At 36.0% G+C, this 24,902-nt stretch overlaps 1 protein-coding gene across 1 annotated transcript; it reads right to left on the bottom strand.

Annotated features, from left to right (window-relative positions):
• Positions 1 to 3,218: 3,218 nt before the first annotated feature.
• On the bottom strand, positions 3,219 to 10,041 carry LOC140793251 (putative disease resistance protein RGA3). The gene is made up of 4 exons (XM_073144624.1): positions 9,894 to 10,041; positions 9,594 to 9,779; positions 4,508 to 7,923; positions 3,219 to 3,686 (listed from the first exon to the last, which is right to left on the bottom strand). The coding sequence occupies exons 3-4, from the start codon at positions 7,698 to 7,700 to the stop codon at positions 3,562 to 3,564; spliced, it is 3,318 nt and encodes a 1,105-aa protein (XP_073000725.1). The 5' UTR covers positions 7,701 to 7,923; positions 9,594 to 9,779; positions 9,894 to 10,041; the 3' UTR covers positions 3,219 to 3,561.
• Positions 10,042 to 24,902: the final 14,861 nt, after the last annotated feature.

Here is a 24,902-nt window from a genome sequence, read left to right as displayed (position 1 = left end):
ATACGTTTATATAAAGCTTTTTTGGAAGCAACATGACTTTGGTCTGTATTACCAATGTGATTATAAAATGAAATTCATTTGTACATCATTCATCTAATCACAGAAACAACAACTATTCCTTGTGATGAAATTGTTGAATCAGTTAATGATCTTTACATTATTTTGATAAGTTGGGACTAAAAGTCCACTAAGTAGGGCTGTCTATGAGTCTATCCAGACATTTTAGCATAAGTTCATGGACTTGGTCGACTGTCTCCAGTCAAGAAAAGCTGTACTTATGCTCTACAAATGTTAGATTGGGTCAGAAAAGTTCGCAAAACTCTGTTGTTCACTTCACTTTATTTAATATAAATCCCTTTTGTTTGGTTATAATAATAAGCTGAGCCTAATTATTAGCTTTTGTTCAGCTTAATAGTCTACTAGAGAGTGGAGCCTCGGTAAGCTCTATTGCAGGAAATTAGGTTAAATTACAGTTTACCTTACGGTTTGACTCGATTTCAACTTATTTTTATAGATTATAAGTTAAAGCATTTAACTTCCACAATGGTATAGATCAAATTACAACTATTAGTTAATCGTTAATGAGGATGTGAAAAGACTTGATTAATCCCATCAAATAACATTATACTTTGATGATGATAAGGATAATTTGGTCATTTAGCAATTTGCTCATGGCAAAAGTATTAGCGTTGATTTCTCTCAAACTAAATAAATAAATATTAGCATAGATGATAGTAGAGGTATCATTAGTTTTAGATGAAAAAAATCTAGCAGTAACCATAGGGGTAAAATGTAATTTGCCCTATTAATTATAGGGTGTTTTACACTTTCAACATATCATAATTGCCACTGCATATTTTAATATCATAATTATCACTAAACTTTCTGAACTATTTTATGATTAATTTTTAATGAAATTTTTTAAAATTGTCACAATAGTATAGTTGACAGACACATGTAAATGATTAAAATTTATATTTTAAAAAATCTAAATTTGGTTCTTATTGTGATAAGCTAGATTTAACTGATGGAATGCCATTTTTGAAAGAACAACAAGCAATTATAATATTTTTATATAATATAATGATAATTATGATAATTTCGTGGCAATTGTGTGGAACTCTTTTAATTCTATATGCTAATATCGGCAGACGTCTTAAAAGGTGTTGCCGGCTTCACCTCTAACCAAAGTCAAGAGTTCGCGCTAGTTTTAAACGAAACCGTTGGTTCCAAGGACTCAACGGTCAGCCCAATAGCGGATTTTGCGGTCAAACAATAGCTCCCAAACGTTGACTAACCCACCCAATTTGAACCTTTCCAAATTTTACCACTACTACCAAGCTACTCATGGCTATAAAACCCTACCCCTCTCTCTCTCTCTTAAGTATGGTAGACCCAAGAAGATCCAACCATCTCTAGTCCTTACCCATGAAATCCCTCGGCATTCACCGGATCCTTTATCTCATCGGTGACAACTCCGGTAGATCAAAAGAAAAGAAACCCGTGGTTTCAAGCACGATCCTTGTGCTCATCTTTAGCAATCTTGTCCTTACACTTCTTTGCATGCTAGATCACTCTCCTTCCAACACCAAGAAGCTAATGCGATTCGAACCCGTTAAATATATCATCTCAAAGCTCTTTGCAATCCTCATGGTCTATTCTGCAACCATTAGTTATGACCACTGCCTCTCGATCGAGGAGATGATCTCAAGGATTCGGCGTACATGGAAAGGGCTAATTACTACTTTAATATATGTGGAGATATATGCGGTAGCATTCTCCTCCCTCTTGTCGATGCTTAAAGGATTACTAGGGTTAACCGATGGTGTGGTCATGGCAATTTTCGTGGTTTTAGGCTCAGTGGCATTAGTGTCACGTTTGTGGTCAGTCTTGTTTGCGTACTCCGACATCGCATGCAAGATCAGCATGGTGGTTTCAATCATGGAAGACGGTTACAAAGGGTTATGCGCGATCGAGAGGGCTGAGGAGATCACTAAGGGGAGGAAGACACAAGGGTTCTTTCTTGTGGTTGCTATGACACTAGTGGAGCAAGCAGTACCTTTGAGATGGCATGGTTTAGTTCTTCTTTTGGTGCACTATATTTCTTGCAATGCTTACACTTTGTTCTACTATGAGTGCAAGAGAGGTCATGGATCAAAAGCAACAAGCTTAGTTGGAGAGTAGTGTAATGGAATGGTTAGCTTCTTTAAGCTAACCATATTCTTAATAATGATTGTTACATAGAAACTAAAGTTCTAACGGTCATTATGAAAAGTCTTCAGAGGGGTACTTTGGTCACTTAACGCAATACCAAAAATAATTTTAGCTTTTCATGCAAATCATCATGAAATCGTCTGCACATTAAAATAAATTGATTTAGAAAAATTTACCAAAAACATCATATGTTTTGATTTCATTATTATTTATACTCTACAAAGGATATTTTACCCTTGCATTTTGCTTTTAATGTCTCAAAAATACCGTGAGTTAATTTGATGTATTTCTTTCACATAATTACCACTTTAAAACTTTCAAACTATCTTAGAACCCTTAAATGTCAAGTTATAAGTTGTTGACTCTCAATATAACGTACATTTCAACTGTCTTTGGAAAAGCATTGTTTGTAGCACACAAATTTATGTCATTTCTAAAATTAAGCAATATTCACATATATGATGATATCATATCCATATGAATTTAGTTTTATAAAATAGTAGTGATTCATCAAAGTTAGATAACATTTAACACATCTACGGTAACAATGTGTTATAACAAGATGGAGAAAATTATAGAATTCCTGGTGCATTTTTTTTTTCTGTTTGGTTATCTATTGGATTTGAAATCACTTCCTTATGCAACACTGATAACATTTATCATAAAATAATTATCAATATTTTTAGGTTGATTATACTTTAGCTTCCTGATTTATTGCCGTTTTTAATATACCTTTCCTAATTTTTAAAATTTTTATTTTCTTTACCTTTTCTAATCTTAATTATTGAAAATATCTTAAACACTCTTTCCATTAGATTTTTATTACTTTATTTCATTTATAAGTTATCACATAAGTCTATATAACCTTGTGATTTAAAGGAAAGAAGATAGTGAAAAAGTAAAATAGTTCAAGAGATCTAAGTGTAATTATCCTTATATTTTAAGTTAGACAGATAACCGCGGTAGTAGTCATAGGCATTGTATAATGGTTAAAGAAGTTGCAAACAAATGCTATCCACTCCAATAGTAGCAATATAAATAAGGAATACAAAAATAATAGACAATGTTACATTACAAGCCACAAGTAGTCAAAGGATCACCATGCTTCAACCTTTATGTTCAACCTGGAAAGCAGATCTGGAAGGAGAACAATTATTATAGTAAAGACAATGATAATTGACTTGTTGAGACATGAGATGTAGGTTCACTTGTCATAGAGCCATGCATCCTTCTTAGCAAGGGAATAATTTTACTCTATGAATTGTTCCAATTAATCATTTACTATTCTCCACTTTTTCTACTCCTCTGCCTTCTTCTTTAGTCCTTACGTTCCTTCTTCTTTTGTTCCTACTTCAGTTCCTTCCACTTCCGAGCCTCCTTCCATTGCTCCTTAGTTCCTTCTCCCATTCCTCCTCCAGTTGCTTCTTCTTCTTCTTCTTCTTCCATTCCTTCTTCCGTTTCTACGTCAGCTTCTGACCAATGGGAAAATAAGTTACGGATCATATTAAGAACCAAAACAACTATATGTGTTGGTCAAGTGAAATCAAAAGAAATCTGACTATTGGGGGAGCTATATTTTTGCTCAGACATGCATACTCATGCCCTATCTGCAGGTTAATCCAAAAGATTAGTTGTCATCCAAATTTACATCACTTGTACTTAATATCTTATCACCCCAAGGTCTACTATTTGATAAGAAGTATACAATCTGAAACTAAGCAAAGAATCTAGGACTCTGGATTCAAGTCTTGAACATATCATGGCAGACTCTGTAGTTCATTTTCAGAACTTACTTTGTTGATTAAGTGCGTGGAAATCAATAACAAGGAAGATCAACAGCTATCTGTGATCTATGAAATATTGGCATAGAAGGTATCAACATAAGTAGAAAAGATTAGCCTTTGACCTAGCACGTATCTCAAAAATAATTATAAAAGAAGGAAAATAAATTAAAAATTAAAAATTACAACATAGTCAGAGAGTAGTAGCTTTCTACAATACGGACTCTTCAATGATCAAAAACATTAATAAAAAGAGAGAATTAACGAGCAAAAGACGAAATGAGGAGCAAACAACTGTAGGAGCTCCTTGAACTTAAAATGGCATATGTCTGTTTATTTTTGTTAATCCAAATGACAACAGGAAATCAGGAAATCCAATTTACCGCAATCGTAAGTATTAGGTAATAAAAATGGTAACCTCAAAGCTATTTCATGAGTGCTTGGTAAAACAATCCTGAGATAAATCCAGGTAAGCCTTAAAATTTGGACTTAACACAGTGGAGTAAACAGACCTTTGCCTCTGAGCTCCGGTAGATTGGTATCGTAAGTGAAGGGTAATTTGGTGTACTCCAGATAAGCAATTCTATCGATTGTGTAGGCACGGACATTGGAGAATTGTTGGATGATGGGCCAATCTTCGCATCCCATTTGACATCTATGGAGAACACGGATATTGCAGTCCAGTATAAATTTAAGATCATCGTTGTCAAGGTGTTGTCGCTGCTGTAGCAGACCCGGCAACCAGTCGGGAAGGCACTCCATGGATTCATCTACTAGATACAAGGATTGTAGTGCATTCACATTCTGTATGCAACTTAGAGCAAGTGATTGAATCACAATGAGCTCTCTTAGCTTGGGAAAATTTGAGACCCGCTCTATACTGTTGCTTTCAATGATCTGAAGCCATTGAGTAAGGAAAGGGAGGTTCTCCACTGCACTCAAGCTGTGAGCTCCTTCTATGTGGAAGGTTTGCAACATAGTCGCGTGCCTCAACCGGTCTGGAAGAGCTCTCAACTTTGGACAACCTATAAGAGTCAACTGCTTCAGACGAGGCAGCAATGATAGAGGAAAAGTCGGTGCAATCTTTCTTCCGACAGAAGAAGTTCTCTCCTCAATTTCTTCACCTAAGGACCACTCTTCCCAATTAGGCATTTTCTCTAAAAATAAGAACTCAAGCTTGGGAAATGCTGTTGCTATAGGTAAACTTGCCTTTACCCCATTACCTAGAAATTCTAGGCCGATTGTTATCACTGCTATTGCTCCTTCAATTCGAAGATATCTTAAATGTGGCAACTGGCCTAGTGGCGGAAGGTCCGGACAAGATATGCAATTGGAAAGACTCAACTGTGCTAGACTAGAATGAGGAGATGCCATGTAGGTAGGATATCGGCGACCAAAGAAACCATCAATGTAGAGATGTTCTAAGCACGAGGGAGGAGATAATTTCTCAAAGATTTTCTCAATCTTATTAGTCTCCTCCTCAGAGTATGGCTGTTGATGAGCCCGCTCTTCTTGTAATGTGCAACGTAGTTCTAACGCTCTAAGGTGATATTTCTTTTCAAGCACGACCCCCTCTGTTGCCCTCTCCAACTTTACTATAAGCAACCACCGTAGCTGGTCAAGAGACTCTATCTCATTCATTTCCCAACCATTTTGCATTTCACCGGTAACAGTTTCACTGGCCACTACAAATCCTCTCAAGTCATTAAGTAATTGCAATCTCCTTATCCCTTTCGGCACATCATTTAAAGGCGTACCAGCGACACGAAGATGCCTTAGATTACATAATTGAGTGAGACCCCTTGGAAGGGCACAGAGATGCTTACAACCTAATAGGTTCAAAGTTTGAAGATTTGTCAGGAGACCAAGTGAATTTGGTAGCTTGGATATTCTAGTAGCAGTAAGATCTAACATCCTCAAATGTATTAGATATCCCAAGGAATCTGGAATGCTCTCAATCCCTTTTCTATTTAGAACTAAGACTCGAATATATGCAATACTTGTAAAGAAATCATTCTCAACTCTTGGAGGACTCCTAAAATGCAGCAAAGTCCTCAAGCATAGATGCTTTGTCTTTTTCTCAGGAAGGATGACAATAGTCTCTCCTTCTGTTGCAATTGATAAGCGACGAATCTTAGACATAACAGTAGGATCTAATAATTGTGGGTCTCCATAAAAACTTTCGCTTCGTGACAAATACTGAGCAAGGGACCGTAAAAGATCATGCATTCTGCATCCTCCCCCAGCGACACTGTAAACAAGATCTAGTTGTAAAAGATTTCTTCTAACTAACTCATTATAATATTCTTCTGCTGTATCTTCCATAATTTGGTTACCTCCTCTTACTTTAATAAATCCTTCAGCCACCCAAAAGCTAATCAGAGCTTCACGCCCTATTATCGCATCCTCCGGAAAGAGAGAGCAATAGAGGAAGCATTGTTTAAGCTCAGGGGATAAGTCCTCGTAACTTAAATACAAAGCTCCCCTGAGTTCCTCAGGGAGCTCATTCATGGACCAAGCATTATTTCCAACTAGTTTTTCCCATTCTCTTTTGTCTGGTTCCTTTGTAGCTAAGAAGCCAGCAACAGTCTTGATTGCTAGAGGAAGGCCCCCACATTTCCTCACAATCTGAATTCCTACATCTCTCAAGCTTAGCACATCTTCTTCCCTATCTAGATAAGCTCTCTTGCGTAGTAGTTCCCAACCAGAATTAATAGACAGTTGCGCCACCTGATAGATGTATACTGCCCCCATTCCCTTTGCAACATTTTGGTCTCTAGTTGTTATCAAGATCTTTCCACTGCCTTGTTCACTTTGAAGGGGAACCTTAAGGAAATTTGTCCATACATCTGTTTGCCAAACATCATCCAACACAAGAAAGAGTCGCTTCCCAGTGACAACAATTCTTAGAACTTGCTGGAGTTCTTCCATGCTTTCAGCTCGTCCACAGTCACCCCCACTGCTTCTAATGATCTTCTTTAGCAATTCGATCTCTGAGTAGCTTTTAGAGACACATGTCCATACCATGATAGAGAAATAACTTTTTATTGCAGGGTCATTGTATACTTTCTGAGCAAGTGTGGTCTTGCCTATGCCCCCCATACCGACAATAGCAAGAATTTGATGTTGTTTTCCTTCCTTGCTAACTATCCGCTTCACCAGCTCCTCAGCAGCAGCTTTGATCTCCGCTCCCACAACATCAGCATCAAGAAGTGGAGATGTCATACGAGCACTAGCCCTTGCCACACATTGCTCGTCGGGTCGAGCATGCTCGAGAGTAAACATTACTTTGTCCTTGTGGATCTCCTCCAGTCTATTATTGAGGCTGCGAATTCTGCCTCCAATCTCATGACGCATTTGAATAGTGGTCAAGCAAGAGAGCAAAGGGAATAGGCAGCGTACTGGTGGGTTTGATGAAGAGGATGGTTGATCCTCCAATATGTTGGCAGCCTCATATCTGCAGAGGTCGATGATGTCATCAGCATCATACATGACATCCTTTAGCTCTTTCAGCCAAGTGACAATGGCCGAGTCTTGGATAATTCGCCTCTCCGCATCCTCGAGGACACCTTTGATCATCTCCATCCTTCTCTGCAGCCTCTTAAGCTCATCTTTCACCCCGAGTACAAGGACTACTCGCTCCTCAACCAAAGTAGCAACCATATTGACACAAGTCGAAACAAAAGGAAAGAGGATAGTACCCATTATTTCTTTTCTCCAAAGAGCTCAAAGACTTCCTTTCTCCAGTTTCTCCTGGAAACAATGATGATAATGGAACAAGTAAAAGAAATGCTGTCTACGATGCTTGTCACCCCTGATTTGAGAACATGATTTGAATCTCGAGGATAAAACTCAGAGAACCATTAAAGCCCAAGTGAAAAGTGCATCCAATTTTTTTGAGTCATTCTCTAATCACTTTCTCCATTTCCTGTAAAATAGCAAATTTTTTAGAAAATAAATAATTTTCTTATCTCTTACTTTATTTTAAAATTTAATACATGCTACAATTACATTCTTAATCATTCATATTTTATATTGAATAAATCAACATAACAAAAGATAATATTTCTTACTATGAAAGCCTATCAAAAACTGATAAATATGTCCTATTATCTATTTTTATGTATTTTGATCCGTAGCTATATCGCAATATTAATTGTCATTAGATTGGCATCCAAACATTTTCTGAATAGTCGACCATGCTAGGGTCACAATAGATTACCAGTCAACACCGACAAAAATTAAAATTTTTTTTTCCTAATTCTACCAAAGTCACTTAGCAGCATGCAGTCACATTACATTTCAAAAAAAAAAAAAAAATTCCTGGAAATTATTCTCTAAAAAATTTGAGTTATTAATCTAATTTTTACTAATATACATTTATCTGAATCAATTCGAATTTCAAATATTATAATTCGTCTATTCCCAATGCTTCCCAATATAATTTATCCGTGAAGTATCCACTATCAATATTTTCTCTATCCTATATCTCAATTCTTCATTATAAATCATGTATAGAAAATATAAATAAATAATCAAATATTTGATCTCATACAAATTCTCATATCATAAATAATTTTATTATAAAGATCTCTTAGATTCTACTTTCTATAAATAAAATATATAAGAATAAAGATTTCATATTACATCTTATTTTCTAGAAATAAAATATAATATTAAATATTTATGGAAATCCAAAAATTGCTTTTAAACTGAGGGATGAGGATTCGAAGGTTTAGAATTATGTCTAGGAGAAATATAAAGATGTTATAATCTCTTTTTGTTCTAAAAACATAGTAAATTTAAATATTTATAATTTGAGCTCTATAATTTAACAAATATGTTCATAAAATATCTTGTTGTTGAATTTGTTAGCTAAATTTAACTAAATCCTTGCTTAAGTTAACTATACAAAAAAGATTATAAATATATTTTCAGTTAAGTTATACTTACTCAACCTATACTGTCGGTGCAATTAAATCTAACATAATTTAATCCAACCCAACCTAATATAACCTAATCCAACCCAAAGGTATTTTGGTCTTTTACAAAAATAATTTAATTTGGTGGAATACTGTCAGTTGCCCAAAATAGTGTTAGTTTAAATCTAATCCAAAGTGTTTTCTATATGTATTCGCTAAATTATAGGACTTAATTTATAAATAATAAAATATAGAGTATAAACTATAATTTTATTAAAATACAGGGTGTTATATGCAATATATATATATATATATATATATAGTATGCATGAAGTCTCGACTATCTTTCGTTCTTGAATAAAAACTCGTAATAAAAAATTTTCTTAATCTACTCGCCTCGTTACTCCTGATGCTAAAAGACCTGACAGTGTATCGACTCAATTGCTCTGAAACAGTGAGCAAAAGAATTAAACTAATGCAATGATGGATTAACAATTCCATTCATCCATATCTATTCTTTTCGTTAATGCTAATTAATTACAAGTCCCCCACGAGATCCAAAACAAATCGCTCAATGCAGAATTCGTAAGAAACTGCACAGGAGTTATGAGGAACCCAATGAATCAAACTAATTCGTTGAAACATACAGAAGAAATCGAAAGGAGATGACGCTGACCTAGATCTGGCGAGATCATAGTGGCGGCCGGTGCTGGAGAAGATGAGTGCGCTGACCTCGGGATCGCAGAGGATTGCGAGGTCCTGGGCCTTCTTCAATGGACAGCTGCGCCGCTTCGAGAACGTCGCCTACCTGCTTGTCGTTTTGCCGATCCTCCCGATCGCAATCTTTTTCCGGTCCGGCAACCTTCAGAACTAATATCAAGATTAATTTCCAAGAACAAAAGGAACAAAGAAAGATGACCTTCAGCAATAAAAACAAAAATTAAGAGGCTAAACCAGCAGATGGCAAGAAACTAACGAGAAGGAGATGAGTTGTTGCCTCTCTTTTCTTTTCACTCTCTCTTAATCTCCGATCTCTCAGTTGGTCAAGGCCCAGAAAGTCTCGTCAAATCCTAGTATTGCTGTAGCTATGCTTAATGGTAAAAGCACTTCTAGAACAGAAAGCACAATGCAGGATAAATAAAAGCCGCAAAACCTTTTGCAATCAAATTACGTAAAGCCTTAGATGATGGGAGAAATAAGGGGAACATTTTGGTCATTATTTAATCATCACCACTGAACTACAGATGAAGTAGCTGCACAAGTGACAAACCTCTGCCTATAAGCGCTCAGGTAGGTTGATGTAGCAGTTGCTGGGTTGTTTGGCGTACTCTAGTTGATTTGTGTGAGCATGTATCTTGGAGAACTGTTGGATAATGGGCCAATTCTGACGTCCCTTTTGGCAGAGTTGTCTACCGAAATAGATATACTTTTTAATTTATTTATCAAGTTAGATAACACATAAATTTAAATATTAAAATGAGTCTATTTTACTATTATCCTAGTAAAATGCTTAACTATTAAGTATTTTACTTAAAAAATTGCTCATCTTATCGGTGTTTCTTAAGTAAAATGCTAATTTTAATTATTAGTGTTTTTATTAAGATGTTTTAGATAATACTTTGTATCCCTTAGCCTAAGAAGGTCTTTAAAAATATGTCCACGTCCACGTCCACGTGATATTAATTTCTATTTCTGTTGGTTGTTATTAGAAGAAATACAGATCGCCCGCTTTACCTTTTGATGGGATGTGATTTGATTGGGGAAGAGATAAGAATAATTTTACCTTTCTCTTCTCCATTTCGAAATTTAATTTCTCTTTTCATTCTCATCTAAGCATGCTGCCTCACTCTGTGCCCTAATCTCCTGTTGTCGCCTATATTACTTGAAGAACTACTGGTCATACTTTGAAGACGAGTATATTCTTGTACACTGAAGGTGTACTTTAACAACCCTAATATTTGATATTTTTTTTAAGTACAAATATCTTGGAGGTAGTGTAATGTCTATTGGATTAAGTTAAAAAATTTGATTTTTAGTAGGAATATATGATTTTTGTCTCTATCTTGGGGAATTGTTTGATTTTTTTTCTTGTAAAAACATAATTGCTTTTCTCTTTGTGGTCCCTGATATCTGGATCTAAGTTAAAAAGTTAGATTTTTAGTGTGACTGTGAGCCAAAAAAATATTTTTTCTTCTGGTACTGTTTGTAAAAAAATTATATCTGTGGTCTTTGTTTTGTTTGACCTGATATCTGGATTTCACTTTTGTAATAGTTTTGTCCCCTAGATTAGCAGCAAAATATTTTGCATGTAATATTTATACTAATTAATTTCACCTCAAAATAGATGTCTTTTGCCTATCACAAATTGGTCATTTATTATGGGAGAAGATAGTTTGCGGCCCCAATGTCAATTTTGTTAGAGGAGTTATATCATGCATAACAGTGGACCTGATTTGATGTCCTATATAGAAGTGTTGAGTATTTTGAAAGAAAAAATTATACTAAAGCTATGGTGTATTACAAGTTGCCTTAGGTTAACATGAATAGTAGATTAAGGAAGATTACTAATGATAATGATGTTTTAATCATGTTTGGCATGCATGCTGAATTAGAGGAGGTACTATTATACAAAAAATAACCTAACAAAACATATGAAAACGAAACATGAACCACCTAAGCTAATAGAATAACCTACTAAGCTAGAAACATATGTACCTTATCCCAAAACACTATAACCTTTTGAGCTAGAAACATATGTATCTAAGGATAGAATAGATGTATATTTTGATAGTTTGTAGGATGATAGTTATGATGAGCAACCTAGCGTTTGTGAAGAGGAACCATATTTAGGAGAATCATCAAGTGAAGTTGAATTTTTCGATGCTAGTGGTTTGCATTCTTTCAAACCTACCCCTACTTCTATCAAAAGAAAAAGAGCCTAGAACTTGGATGCTTTTTATGACTCTATCAATAGTCAAGAGGCAAAATGTTTGAGAGGGGCCTCAAATAATAATGATCAACCTAATTATGAAGAATATATGGGTGAGAAAGACTTAGAAAGCTCTAGATTATTTGTTGGTATGACTTTTCCTAATGTACAAGCATTTATGCTACCTTATCAAATTAAAAGTCTAAAAGGGTTTCATTCATGAAAAAGAGTCTTTAAAAATACAGTAGCAATAAGTACATGGCTTTCAAAAGAAATATATGGAGCAACTAATTGACAATCCATATTAGAAAGATAATTCTATAAAGAAGACAATTAGAAGAGACTAGATGTTAAATGTATCAAAATGCAAGTTTATAGGGTAAAGAAAAAGGCTTTACAAAAAATAGAAAGAAGTCATGTGGAGCAGTATGGTAAGTTATGTATGAAGTGCTAAGAAAACATAATCCTAGAAGTAGGGCCATATTATAAGCTGATAAAGCCTACTATGGATGCACAGCCAGTGTTTAGACGACATTTCACCATATATGATGCACAATTTAGAGGATTTTTGGATGAATGTAGACCCATAATTCAGTTAGATGCTTGTCACTTGAAAGAACCATATGGTGCGCAACTATTGCATATATTAGGGATAGATAAGAACAATTAGATGTATCCATTAGCTATACAAGTAGCTAAAGTAGAATGCAAGGACAGTTGAACATGATTTTTGAAGAATCTACTTGTTATGATGGGAAGGCCTAAGTATAAAGAATGGATTTTTATCTCAGATAAACTAAATGTATACTTTGTATAATCAATTATTTATTTTATCTAATAAGAATTAAGAATTTAATATTTTTTCTATCTATTATTACAGGGTTTTATATGGACTTTTGAAGAGCTAATGCCTAGAGTAGAGCATAGATATTATGCTAAATACCTATATGCAAATTTTACAAAGATATTCAAAAGAAAAAAAAAATACAAAGATATGATGTGGGCAGTTGCATCGACCTACACAACGTATGAATTTTAAGAAAAAAAAAAAGATGAGTTAAAGTCTCACAATCAAGAAGTCTATAATTGGTTGATGAAGGAGAACCTTGCTTGTTAGGCTAGATCCAGACAAAGCCTTAGAAGTAAGTGCGACAAAATTGTGAATAACATGAGTGAGACATTTAATATCTTCTTAAAAGATATTAGGGATAAATCAATAATCATAGTGGTGGAGGGTATTATAAGGTAGTTGATGACTAGATATCATGAGATGATGCAATTGGGAGTTAACTACAAACACAAAATTTGTCCTATAATTTTGAGAAAATTAGAACAAAGGTGGCAACAAGAAAATATGAACCATTATATATAGGCACCATCTTTGAGGTTAGCAATAGTTTTAAGACTAAAATTATTAATTTATCAAAAATGAAAGACTTAGGTCTTCTTCATTATTAAAAAATAATGAAGAAGACCTAAGTCTTTCATTTCAAACTCTTGTTGAAGAGCATCTTTGACCTTTTGTATAGCAGAAGCATTATTCCCTGTGATTATTATATCGTCTACATATAATAGAAGATAAACATGGTAAGATCCAGAAGTAAACACAAACAAGGAAGGATCTGCAATAGATGGTCTGAAACCAAGTTGGGGTAAGAAAGATGTGAACCTCTCATTCCAAGCACGAGGAGCTTGCTTTAACCCATATATGGATTTTTGCAATTTGCAAACATGATGTGGAAACCTTGAATCCTCAAAACCTGGTGGCTGTGACATGTATACCTCCTCTTTCAACATACCATGTAAAAAAGCATTTTTCACATCTAATTGATGAAGCTTCCAACCAAACTGAGCAGCCAGAGCCAAAATAAGACGCACAGTAGTATGTCGAACAACTGGACTAAATGTTTCTGCATAGTCAATACCCTCCTCCTGACTAAAACCACGAGCTACAAGGCGTGCTTTCTGCCTTGAAATTGAGTCATCTGAGTTTCGTTTAACTTTGAAGATCCATTTACAACTGACAATGTTCTTGTTAGCTTGAGGAGGAACTAAAATCCATGTTCCTTGTTTGGTTAAGGCATCAAATTCTTCTTGCATAGCAGCCTTCCAAACTGGTATTTGCAATGCCTTTTTGTAAGAATTAGGCTCACTAGTTGTAGGATCATACAAAGTATTGACTAGAAAGGCCTTTGGTTTAAATATCCCATTCTTACTTCTTGTAATCATAGGATGAGTACCTTTGTCAACAGAAGTGGACACAGATTGAGGTTGAAATGCTGAAATAATGCTAGAAGTAGCCTCAGATGGTGGATCCAAATTAATCTCAATATCAGATACAGGAATATAGACTTCTTCAGGATGTAAAATAAATTTCGTAGAAGAGCCAGGAATATCATTTTGAAGCTGAGATGAAGCTTGAGGTTGTGTAGTGTCAACCAAAGACGGAACCTCAATAGGAGTTGTAGCATTTTGAAACTGAGATGGTGGAGCTTGAGGTTGTATAGTGTCAACCACAGATGGAATCTCATTAGTAGCTATAGGGACAGGTGAGGTATGGTGCTGCTGTGGGATGGTCTTGGAGATATATGTATGTTTAAATGGATACCTAAGAAGAAACTGAGTAGGTGGAGGATAAGATGGATGGGAAGAAAAAGTTGTCTGGGTGGGTACAAATTGATAAGGAAATGATGACTCATCGAAGACAACATGTCTTGATGTAAGGAACTTAGAACTTGAGTAATTGTAACACAGGAAACCCTTGTACCCTAGTGCATAGCCCAAAAATATGCACTTAGATGTCTTGACTTGCAGTTTGTTAGAATTATATGGTTTAAGCAAAGGGAAACAAGCACACCCAAAAACCCTTAGATTATCAAGACATGGAGGTTTAGAATAGAGTAGCTCATAAGGAGATGACATGGACAATATAGGTGATGGCATTCTGTTTATAAGAAAGACTGAGATAGCACAAGCATGGAACCAGAATTTGGGAGGAAGATGAGCTTGATGAAGAAGTGTTAATGCAGTTTCCACTATATGCCTATTCTTTCTTTCTGCAAGGCCATTTTGCTGTGGTGTATAAGGGCACGAGATTTGGTGAATAATACCAGTTTGAGAAAGAAAAACTTTAAACTTGTGACTCAAGTATTCACCTCCTCCATCAGTTTGCAGAACTTTAATGGAAGATGAAAACTGATTAGAAACAAAGGAGTGAAAGGCAATGAATAAGGAACAAACTTGTGATTTATTATTCAAAGGAAAAATCCAACAAAATCTTGTACAATCATCTATAAAGGTGAGGTAATATTTGAAACCTTCAATGGACAAATGAGGAGAAGGACCCCACACATCTGAATGTATAGTATGAAATGGTACAGATGATCTAGTACTAGACTTTGGAAATGGTAGCTTGGTAAATTTACCAGCTAAACAAGATTCACAAATAGAAGTAGATGAAGCTATAGTAGGACATATTTTGGACTTTGCTAACATGGACGCTGTAATGATATTGGATGGATGACCAAGGCGTTGATGCCAAAGAGACTGAGATATCTTGGAGCCAATGTAAGCTATAGGTTGTAATGGAAGTGAATGGAATATGTTCTTGGACATATACATTGGAATAGGATAGAGACCATTCTCACTAAGGCCTTGAAACAGCACCTGACCTGTCACCTTGTCCTGTATAAAGAAACAAAACTCATCAAAGATCATTCTGCAGTTGTTGTCCTTGCATAATTGAGATACAGAAAGCAATTTCGCTGCAAGTTTTGGAACATGTAAAATATTCTTTAATGTAAGAATAGCATGTTTATTAAGAAAGATAGAGCTATTGCCAATGTGCTTAATAGAAAGACCTGCACCATCCCCAATTTGAACTTGAGCACCATCAGAATATGTGGTCACGTTGTTGAGATTATGAGCATCTGAAGTCATATGTGTAGAGGCTCCAGAGTCTGTGATCCATACTTCCTGAGAAGAATTTGGTGTGTGCTGATGAGATGCAATCATTGCTATAGGTTGACCTTGAAGAGCAGCAAATTCTGTTTCCTGATTGCAATCTACAGCAGTATGATTTGTTAAACCACATAATTGACACACCATAGCAAAGGAAGATGTCTCATAACCTTGAATCTTATTGAGATGCCAACAAATTTGTGCGGAATGTCCAGGTTTGTTGCAAATTTGACAAACAATTCGAGGCTTGTATGTAGAGAAGCCACCATTAAATCCATTGCCATTGTTCCCAAATTGTGAATTTGCACCTCTATTTGAATTTGCACCTCTATTATTCCAACCATTGTACCCACCAGAGTTACTAGGTCCACCATTGTGGTTTTTGTAACCTCCTCCAGAATTTTGTCTAAATCCACCATTAGATCCTCCATTATGTCTACCATTATGCTTATAGCCTCCCCTATTATATCTTGGACCATTATCTTGAGCCAATAACCCATTGTAATTAGGTGTTGACAAGATTCCCTTATCTTGATTTTCTAAAGAATAAGAATTGTTCTTGGCCACCATGGCAGACATAGAAGGCAATACAAGAGATTTGGACTCACAATCCAATTCAGATTCAGCAGCAAGAAGCAAAGAACGTAGCTCAGACATGGATATTGGAGCATGTTTAGCCTTAATCATCATTCTCACAGTACTAAATTCTGAGGGTAAACCCTTAAGAACAAGAATCATAATATCTTCATCTTCAATCTTAATACCAATAGCTGACAATTGATCTCTAGCATTTTTGACTCGAAGCAAATATTTATCAACACTATCTGACCCTTTTTCAATAGATTGCAAATTAGACTTCAGCTGAACCACATTAGAGCGAGACACAGTAGCATACCTATCTTTTAGAGTATTCCATACCTCCAAGGCTGTGTTACAGCCAACCACATGAGACAAAGCTTCAGGAGATAGAGTTGCAGTAAGCAAAGAAATGAGATTGCAATCCTGCTCTAGCCAATCATCATGATCTTCAGAGGAATTTTTTATGAGACGACTATCATCTGAAATGGAGTACTGAGATGGACAAGGATATGAACCATCAGCAAACTTGAGCAAACCATGACCTCGAAGAAGAGAATACATCTGGAAATGCCATGTGGTATAGTTGTTGTCATCAAGCTTGACAGAGATGATGTTGGAGAGATTTGCAAGAAGAGAGACTGTAGTAGAATTCACCATTATTGTAGATAGTTCTTGATCTTGAATCTTGAATCTTGAATCTTGAGGATTGAGAGATCGAAGAAGAAGAAGCAAGCAAAGGAGATGGAGGAGAATTAAAAAATGGATTGGATTTGTAATCCTAGGCTCTAGGCTCTGATGGGAAAATGGATTGGATTTATAATCCTAGGCTCTAGGCTCTGATACCATGCAGAATTGAAAGGTTTGGGGTTTAGGGATTTGAGAGTTGAGAAGAGAGAGATGAGGAAGAAGATGAGATTGTATTCCTCTTTTTTCGATATGTCTCTCAATGACTAATACAAAGATTTATTTATAGAGCTAAGCTTAACAGAACTCTAACAAACTTTAGTTAAATTGCTAACAACCTTACAGCAACAACTTGATGTTGTTTTCCTTCCTTGCTGCTAACTATCCTCTTCACCATCTCCGCAGCAGCAGCTTCGATCTCATCCCCCACAACATCAGCATCAAGAAGTGGAGATGTCATACGAGCACTCGTCCTTGTCATATGAGGGTCATTCGATCCACCATCCTTAAGGCTAAACATTACTTTGTCCTTGTGGATCTCCTCTAGTCTATTATTCAATCTTTTAATTCTACCTCCAATATCATGACGCATTCGGACAGTAGTAACACAAGAGAGCAGGGGGGATAGGCAGCGTACCGGTGGGTTTGATGAAGATGATGGTTGATCCTCCAACAGGTTCCCACCCATGTACCTGCAGATGTCGATAATGTCATCAGCGTCGTACATGACATTCTTCAGCTCATTCAGCCAAGTGTCGATGGCCGAATCTTGGATCCTCCGCCTCTCCGCGTCCTCGAGTACACCTCTGATCATCTCTATCCTTCTCTGCAGCCTCTTAAGCTCATCCTTCACACCGAGTACAAGGACTACTCGCTCCTCAACCAGAGTGGCAAGCCTATTGACACAAGTAGAAGCAAAAGCATGGAGGATGGTTGCCATTACTCCTCTTCCCCAAAAGAGCTCACTAACTTCTTCTTCTCTCAAGTTTCAGAGACTTGTCTCAGCCTGGGAGCAACATTGCCCACAACTTAAACCTCCAAAAAGTCGAGGACACCAAGACTATCTTATGAACCCAATAAGATGCAGACACGCATCAAAGAAAATAGAGCATTGCCAAAACAGTCAATTTGTTTACCCTGTAGACCGGGGTATCATAGAAGGTTTCACACCAAATTTATGACCCAATTTAACCCAATAGGCTGTAAGATAATAAGCACCCACAAGTTTATATAGGAAAAAGTTTTCATTGTGAGCCTAAACGTCACTTCGTTAGCAACGTTTATGAAAGAAATTATAGTTAAACTGAAAACAGTGAAAACATTGACGGTCATTAAAGATCTTATTCGTGATTAGCTGATATAGTTATTAATTATCTTAATGTGCTTTAGCTTTGGGTGCTTATCTATTCTCCTTATCCGACACTCTCACCAAATTCACTCCGGTCTTTTTTTTTTTTTTTAATTCACTCCGGTCTTTACCATAAGTCCAAGAACGATAAGATCCTTTTCTAATTCATATAATTATTTGCAAGACTTAGCCCGACTTTATTTTTCCAAGTCTTCTACAGAAAAACAGCGCATGCATTAATTACTTGCAAGACTCTGCCAGACTATTCCGAGTCTTCTTGCATGGTGGCTAACTCAAGCAACTCCCTCTTAACCTTGGAAATCCTATGTAAAGCTCTAGTCCTCCCCTTCAAGAACTTAAGTAAATATTATTTTATACCTACCCCTTTTGTGGCCAGAAACTCATAAGACTCGTAGCATATGGATATTAAACTCAAATCTCTTCACTAATATTTTATTATTATTATCGTTTATACTCTACTATATGGATATTTCTTATTTGACCCTTATATTTTGCGTTTAGTCATTAGAAAACTAAGTTAAATTTAAGGGTTAATTACGCTGACACCTTCTGAACTATATTTGAATATATAGTATTATACTTAAATTTAACTTATTATCAAAATTAACGTCTTCCTCCCCTATCCATCATCACCCACTTCTCCCTTCACCATCATCGGCAACCCCTTCACCATCGCTGGCCACTAACATCGCCTCCCCTTCGTTGGCTTGTGACAGCCAGGAACCAGTCGACCAACCTCTCTGCTATTGGCTTGTGATAACTAGGAACCAGCCGGCCAACCTCCTCACGCGTCGAAAGGCTAGGTCGTGGCAAGCTTCGCTGCCCAGCTGCATAGGAGGGGAGGCCACGAGAGTGAGAAGAGAGTATGGAGAGAGAAGAGCGTGAGAGGGGAGGCCATAGGAGAGAGAAGAGAATAAGGAGAGAGAAGAGAGTAAGATAGTTAATATTTTAATTTATTTTTTAAAATTAATAATATTATGATATATTAATTAGGGGTACAATTGGTCATTACGCATTTTCCGTCACTACCATTACCTGTTTCATTTTATCCTAAACTTTAGGAGTGACATTGTAATCTAAAAAAGTTTAAGGGTTTTTCATAAAAATTGAGTATAATTAAGAGGGTGTCAATATAATTAACCCTAAATTTATAATTAACAATGTAATTAACTCTAAATTTAACTTGATAGTAGTTGTTAATTAAAAATTAAAATTTAAACACCTAAATTACATGGCACTCATATTTCTTCAAGATGACCTAGATGCCCTCATAAACCTTTTAATTAAATTAAGATAAAAGAATATATAGTATTATACTTAAATTTAACTTATTATCAAAATAAACGTCTTCCTCCCCCGTCCATCATCACCTACTTCTCCTTTCACCATCATCGACAACCCCTCCACCATCACTGGCCACTGACATCGCCTCCCCATCGTTGGCTTGTGACAGCCAGGAACCAGCCGGCCAACCTCTCCACTGTTGGCTTGTGATAACTAGGAACCAGCAGGCCAACCTCCCCGCGCGTGGAAAGGGCAAGCTGTGGCAAGCTTCGCTGCCAAGTTGCATGGGACAAGAGGCCATGGGAGTGAGAAGAGAGTAAGGAGAGAGAAGAGCATGGGAGCGGAGGCCATGGGAGAGAGAAAAGAGTAAAGAGAGAGAAGAGCATGAGAGGGGAGTCCATGGGAGAGGGAAGAGAATAAGGGGAGAAAAGAGAGTAAGATATTTAATATTTTAATTTACTTTTAAATTAATAATATTGTGATATATTAATTAGGGGTACAATTGGTCATTGCGCGTTTTTCATCATTACCATTACTTGTTTCATTTTATCCCAAACTTTAGGAGTGACATTCTAACCTAAAAAAGTTTAAAGGATTTCTGTGAAAACCGAGTATAATTAAGGGGGTGTCAATGTAATTAACTATAAATTTAACTTAAGAGTAGTTGATAAAATAGAGAATATTTCATTAATTAAAAATTAAAATTTAAACACCTAAATTACTCTCATTTCTAATCTCTCCTTTGTCCTAGTCTTCCTTTGCCGGCGCGCCACCTCCACCCTTCCCTTCTCTTTCTTTTCTTCTTCTTCTTCTTCTTCTCCTTCTAATCTTCTTATATCTTTTTGTCCTTTTTTTTTTTCCTTTCGTCCTCTTCTTTCTCCCATCGAAGGAGAAAGTATTCCTCTCATTTCTGGTGGCGGTGCAACACCACCATGCCACCGCGTTGATGTCGTGTTCCTAGAGTATAGGATGGGGTGGGAGAGGTGGTAGATGAGGGGCGAACAGCATCGACGACCACGATCGATCTCTTGATCAACTTGATCAGAGAATGAGGGAGAATGGTGATGGAGCATGACTGACGGTTGGGAGCGCATGTCTTCCCCACGATAACCAAGTGAATAAGGCCATTAGGACTTTGTTCACCCAGAGCTTAGCATAATAAGCTAGCCATGGTGTGGCCGACATCATGCCCCTTTTTTATCTTTTTTTTTTATTTGGTAGCAAGGATACTCCGATCATTTTACACTTTAGATTAAGTTAATTAATGAATATGATTACGTTCAGTTCAAAAACCTTACATTGGGGGTGTTTTGATGATTAAATATTTAAATCCAAAATGCAATGGTTGAATGATAAATGACTATAATAATGTAGGGCATAAATGATAATAAAAAATAAGGGATAATTCCTTTTTTATTCCATGAACCACTAGGACCCTCTGAACTATAAAAAAACACATCACTCCCTTACCGTCGTAGACGTAATTAGTGAAATGACCAAATTGCCCCTCTATTTTGATCACATAAAATTCTCTCTTGAGTTGCATATGACTTGCACATACATACGAGGGGTAAATACATTATATTTTTATCGCGTGATTATCACTTGACAATTTATGGAAGGAAATAATTAACAAAAACTTATCGGAAGGGATGGAATAAGATATTTTTGATAGTTTAGGGAGTCATTATGTACCAGAAAAAAAACTTCAAAAGGCTATTGCAAAAAATGATGATAGTTTAGAAAGTGAAAAGAGAATTATCCCTAAAAATATAACACACGGTGTTTTTGATCAATTTCCCTAAAGAAGTATAATAAAATAGGAGCATAATATGATATATTTTCATATTTTTGTGTGATTGTTTTAATCATTCAAGAGCCGGACATAGGCTATACAAAGTCATTGAAGCTCCTAACATATTAGACGGTGAGCTGGAAAGCTAGGCCGAGTCTATCAATAACCAAGTCATAAACAAGCTCACTTAGCCTACCCAAAGCATCAAATTATGTAGTCTAAGCTCAAAGTTGGTACGTCATTATCGAGTTATTGCTCCAAGCTCTTCCAAATCGATGTATTATAGAGTAACCAAATCGAGCCAAGCCATCATCAAAATAAGTTTTCTAATTTCTGTTTCCCGCTCTTTCCTGCATAAGGTGGGATTGAACCAGCAACCAGCCGAGTCACACGCCTGGTGTATTGATTAAGTTGAGTAGTTCTAAACTAGTTATGGCTTCAGAGTTCAAATTTAGATATTTTCTATATCCAATTTGAATTTCTAATCCAAATTAGCATTATATCAAATCAAATTAGCCATTAATATTTAAGTAGGTTTATAAGCAAAGTTGTTTGGAAGTGATTGTTTTGTCGAGTTTTTGACTAACTGGCCTCCCTCGAACTTAATTCACACCCAAACTTTTGCTAGGTCAATATTCATGTCATCAACTCCATAGTAAAATGTCAAATTAATCAGCGTTTTATTTATAAGATGAATAAGTCCAAATATTTCCTAACAAATAAAATACTAAAATATTTTTTTTCCTTTTTTAGGTACTTGATTTAAGTATACTGAATCCCGTGTCTTAGTAATTCTTTTCAGATGTGTCAACTTACGACAATAAAAATATTGATAAGATTATTAAGGTAACCTACAAGGAAGATGCTAAAATCATTAGCAAATTTATTTTTCAAATAAAACACCGATCAATTTAGTGTTTTACTGATATGGATGCTAACCCGATAAAAGTAGATCCCTTTTGGTATTAAGTTTAGGATGTAGTCTAATTCGGTATATAAAGTTTAGTGGAGGGCTAGTTTGCTAAAAAAATCTCTTATTTTGTCCATAGTTGGAGGTTTTTCAACTTATATTCCAATAGGTAAACATAAAGTGATATATAAATTTTACCTAAGTCAAACTAGAAGTTTTATTTCTACCTCTATCATTTTCATAATAAGAACAAGGAATTGATAAGGATAAAAGTGTAATATCTATTGCTAAGAAGACTGGGTATTAATTTAGCCCTTGTTCACTTTAGAAATATTTTTTATTTATTTTAGAATAACAGCTAAATATCATAATAACCTCATTCTAAATTCAAACAATATTCATTAAATATAACGCATATTAACCCAATTACTAATTTATCCTTAATATCTATCTCACCGACCTATTTAATATCAAATCAAAAGGTATTCATAGTAATTTTTTCTTAGTTACAAAAGCCTCCACTGTTTAGCATAACATATTCTTGTGACCATTGTCATATAACAAGCTCATGTATTACAACAAGACAAGAAGTGAACCAAAAAAACTAAGGTAAACATGAACATCATCTCCATGGCCTTCTTGCTCTCGGAGTAGAAGGCAGTCGTTATTACCAAGGTGAACAACTCCAGTATCTTTGCTACAAGAGCAGAAAGGATCGCAGATAGCACTAGTATTACTTCTTTAGAGCTGGGAGCATGAGTCAAAGCAAACCTTTTGTATGGCTTGGATGGCAAATCCAAAGGCAGCAATGAGAAGAAAAAGTAGAAATCCCCTTGCTTCTTCCTTCCTTCGATTTGAATTGCCTTCAGTCCGTAACAAAGATAATAGACAATGTTACAGGATACATGCCACTAGTAATAAAAGGAAGGACTATGATGCTTCAACCTTGAGTATGTTCAATGTGAACAGAAGATCTGGAAGAAAGAGCAATTGCCTCTGGATATACCAAAGTGAGTCAATTATTTGAGTAAAGACAAGGACGATTGACTTGTTGTGATATGAGATGCAGGATTCCACTTTTCATACTTCCATCCTTCTGGGCGAGGGAATAATTTTACTCCATGAATTGTTCCAATTGTTTCCTATCCTCCTCTTTTGAGCCTTCTCCACTTATTCCACTCCTGCCATTTCTTTCATGATTCTTCTTGCATTGATCCCTATTTCTTCTTCTTCTTCTTCTTACCCATGCAAAAAATAGTTATGGATCAAAATAACTATATGTGTTGGTCAAATGAAATCAAAAGGATGACTATTATGGAAATACTCATGTTCTATCTGTAGTCATCTATGGTTAATAAATATTGTTGGTTAATCCAACAGATTAGTAGCTATATTCAGTTACATATAACACACATTGTCATCCAAATTTGTGTCATTTGTACTTAATATTTTATCACCCTAATTAATGTCTACTCTTCGATAAGAATTGTACAATCTCAAACTAAGCAAATAATATAGAACTCTGGGTTTTAGTCTTTTAACATATCATGGCAGACTCTGTATTTCATTTTCAAAGCTTTCTTTGTTAATTAAGTGCGTGGAAATCAATAACAAGGAAGATCAACAGCTATCTGTTTACAAACAAAGATCAACAGCTATCAGTAACTTTCTAAGAATATTGATAAGCACAACAAACTTCTCAAAACTACTCCTCAAAACAGATTTTAGTTGCAGTGCGCACGACTGCATACGCATATTTCAACAGTGTTCAGTTTGAAACTTTTGGCTAACTGTGATCTTTAAAAATTAGCAAAAAAGTACGACGTACTTAAATTTAGATGAGATAGCTAGGACAAAACAATGAAAAAAGAATGTTAAAAATGTATATATGTATAAGTAGCTAAATCCAGTTAAGCCTGAAATTTGGACAGGCATGAGACATGCCCATGCAGAGAACGGAAAAAGAAAGAGTTTAACACAGAGGAGTAAACAGACCTCTGCCACTGAGCTCTGGTAAGTTGGTGTTATAGGTGAAGGGTAGTTTGGTGTACTCCAGATAAAAGAAACCAAAGATTGTGTGGGCACGGACCTTGGGAAACTGCTGGATGATGGGCCAATCTTGGTGTCCCAATTGGCATCTCTCGAGGACATGGATATTGCACATCATTTGAAATTCGAGGTTGTTATCGTGAAGGTGGTGTTGTCGCTGATGTAGCAGTCCTGACACCCAGTCGGGAAGACACTCCATCAATAAATCTTCTACATACAAGAATTGCAAAGCATCCAAATTCTGGACGCAACTCAAAGCAGGTAAGTGAATAAGGACGAGCATTCTTAGTTGGGGAAGATTTGAGACCCTTTGTATACTGTCGCTTTTGCTGATCTGAAGCCACTGAGTTAGGGAAGGGAGATTCTCTACTGCTCTCAGGCTGTGAGCTCCTTCTATATATAATGTTTGCAACATCGTCGCATGCT

This window comes from Typha latifolia, chromosome 8 (assembly GCF_019914945.1).
Source record: "Typha latifolia isolate L0001 chromosome 8, TyphaL0001v2, whole genome shotgun sequence".
NCBI classification, from domain to species: domain Eukaryota; kingdom Viridiplantae; phylum Streptophyta; class Magnoliopsida; order Poales; family Typhaceae; genus Typha; species Typha latifolia.
The sequence above is the reverse complement of the archived record's forward strand: the minus strand, read 5'-3'. Positions and strand labels throughout refer to the sequence as shown.

What these genes read in the sequence shown, in the direction of transcription:
- LOC140793251 (XM_073144624.1), bottom strand. Translation starts at nt 7,700, where the DNA reads ATGGGTACTATCCTCTTTCCTTTTGTTTCGACTTGTGTCAATATGGTT. An exon ending in ACCGGAGCTCAGAGGCAAAG is followed by an intron (nt 3,687 to 4,507) that starts GTCTGTTTACTC and finishes CCCATTGGTCAG; the next exon opens with AAGCTGACGTAGAAACGGAA.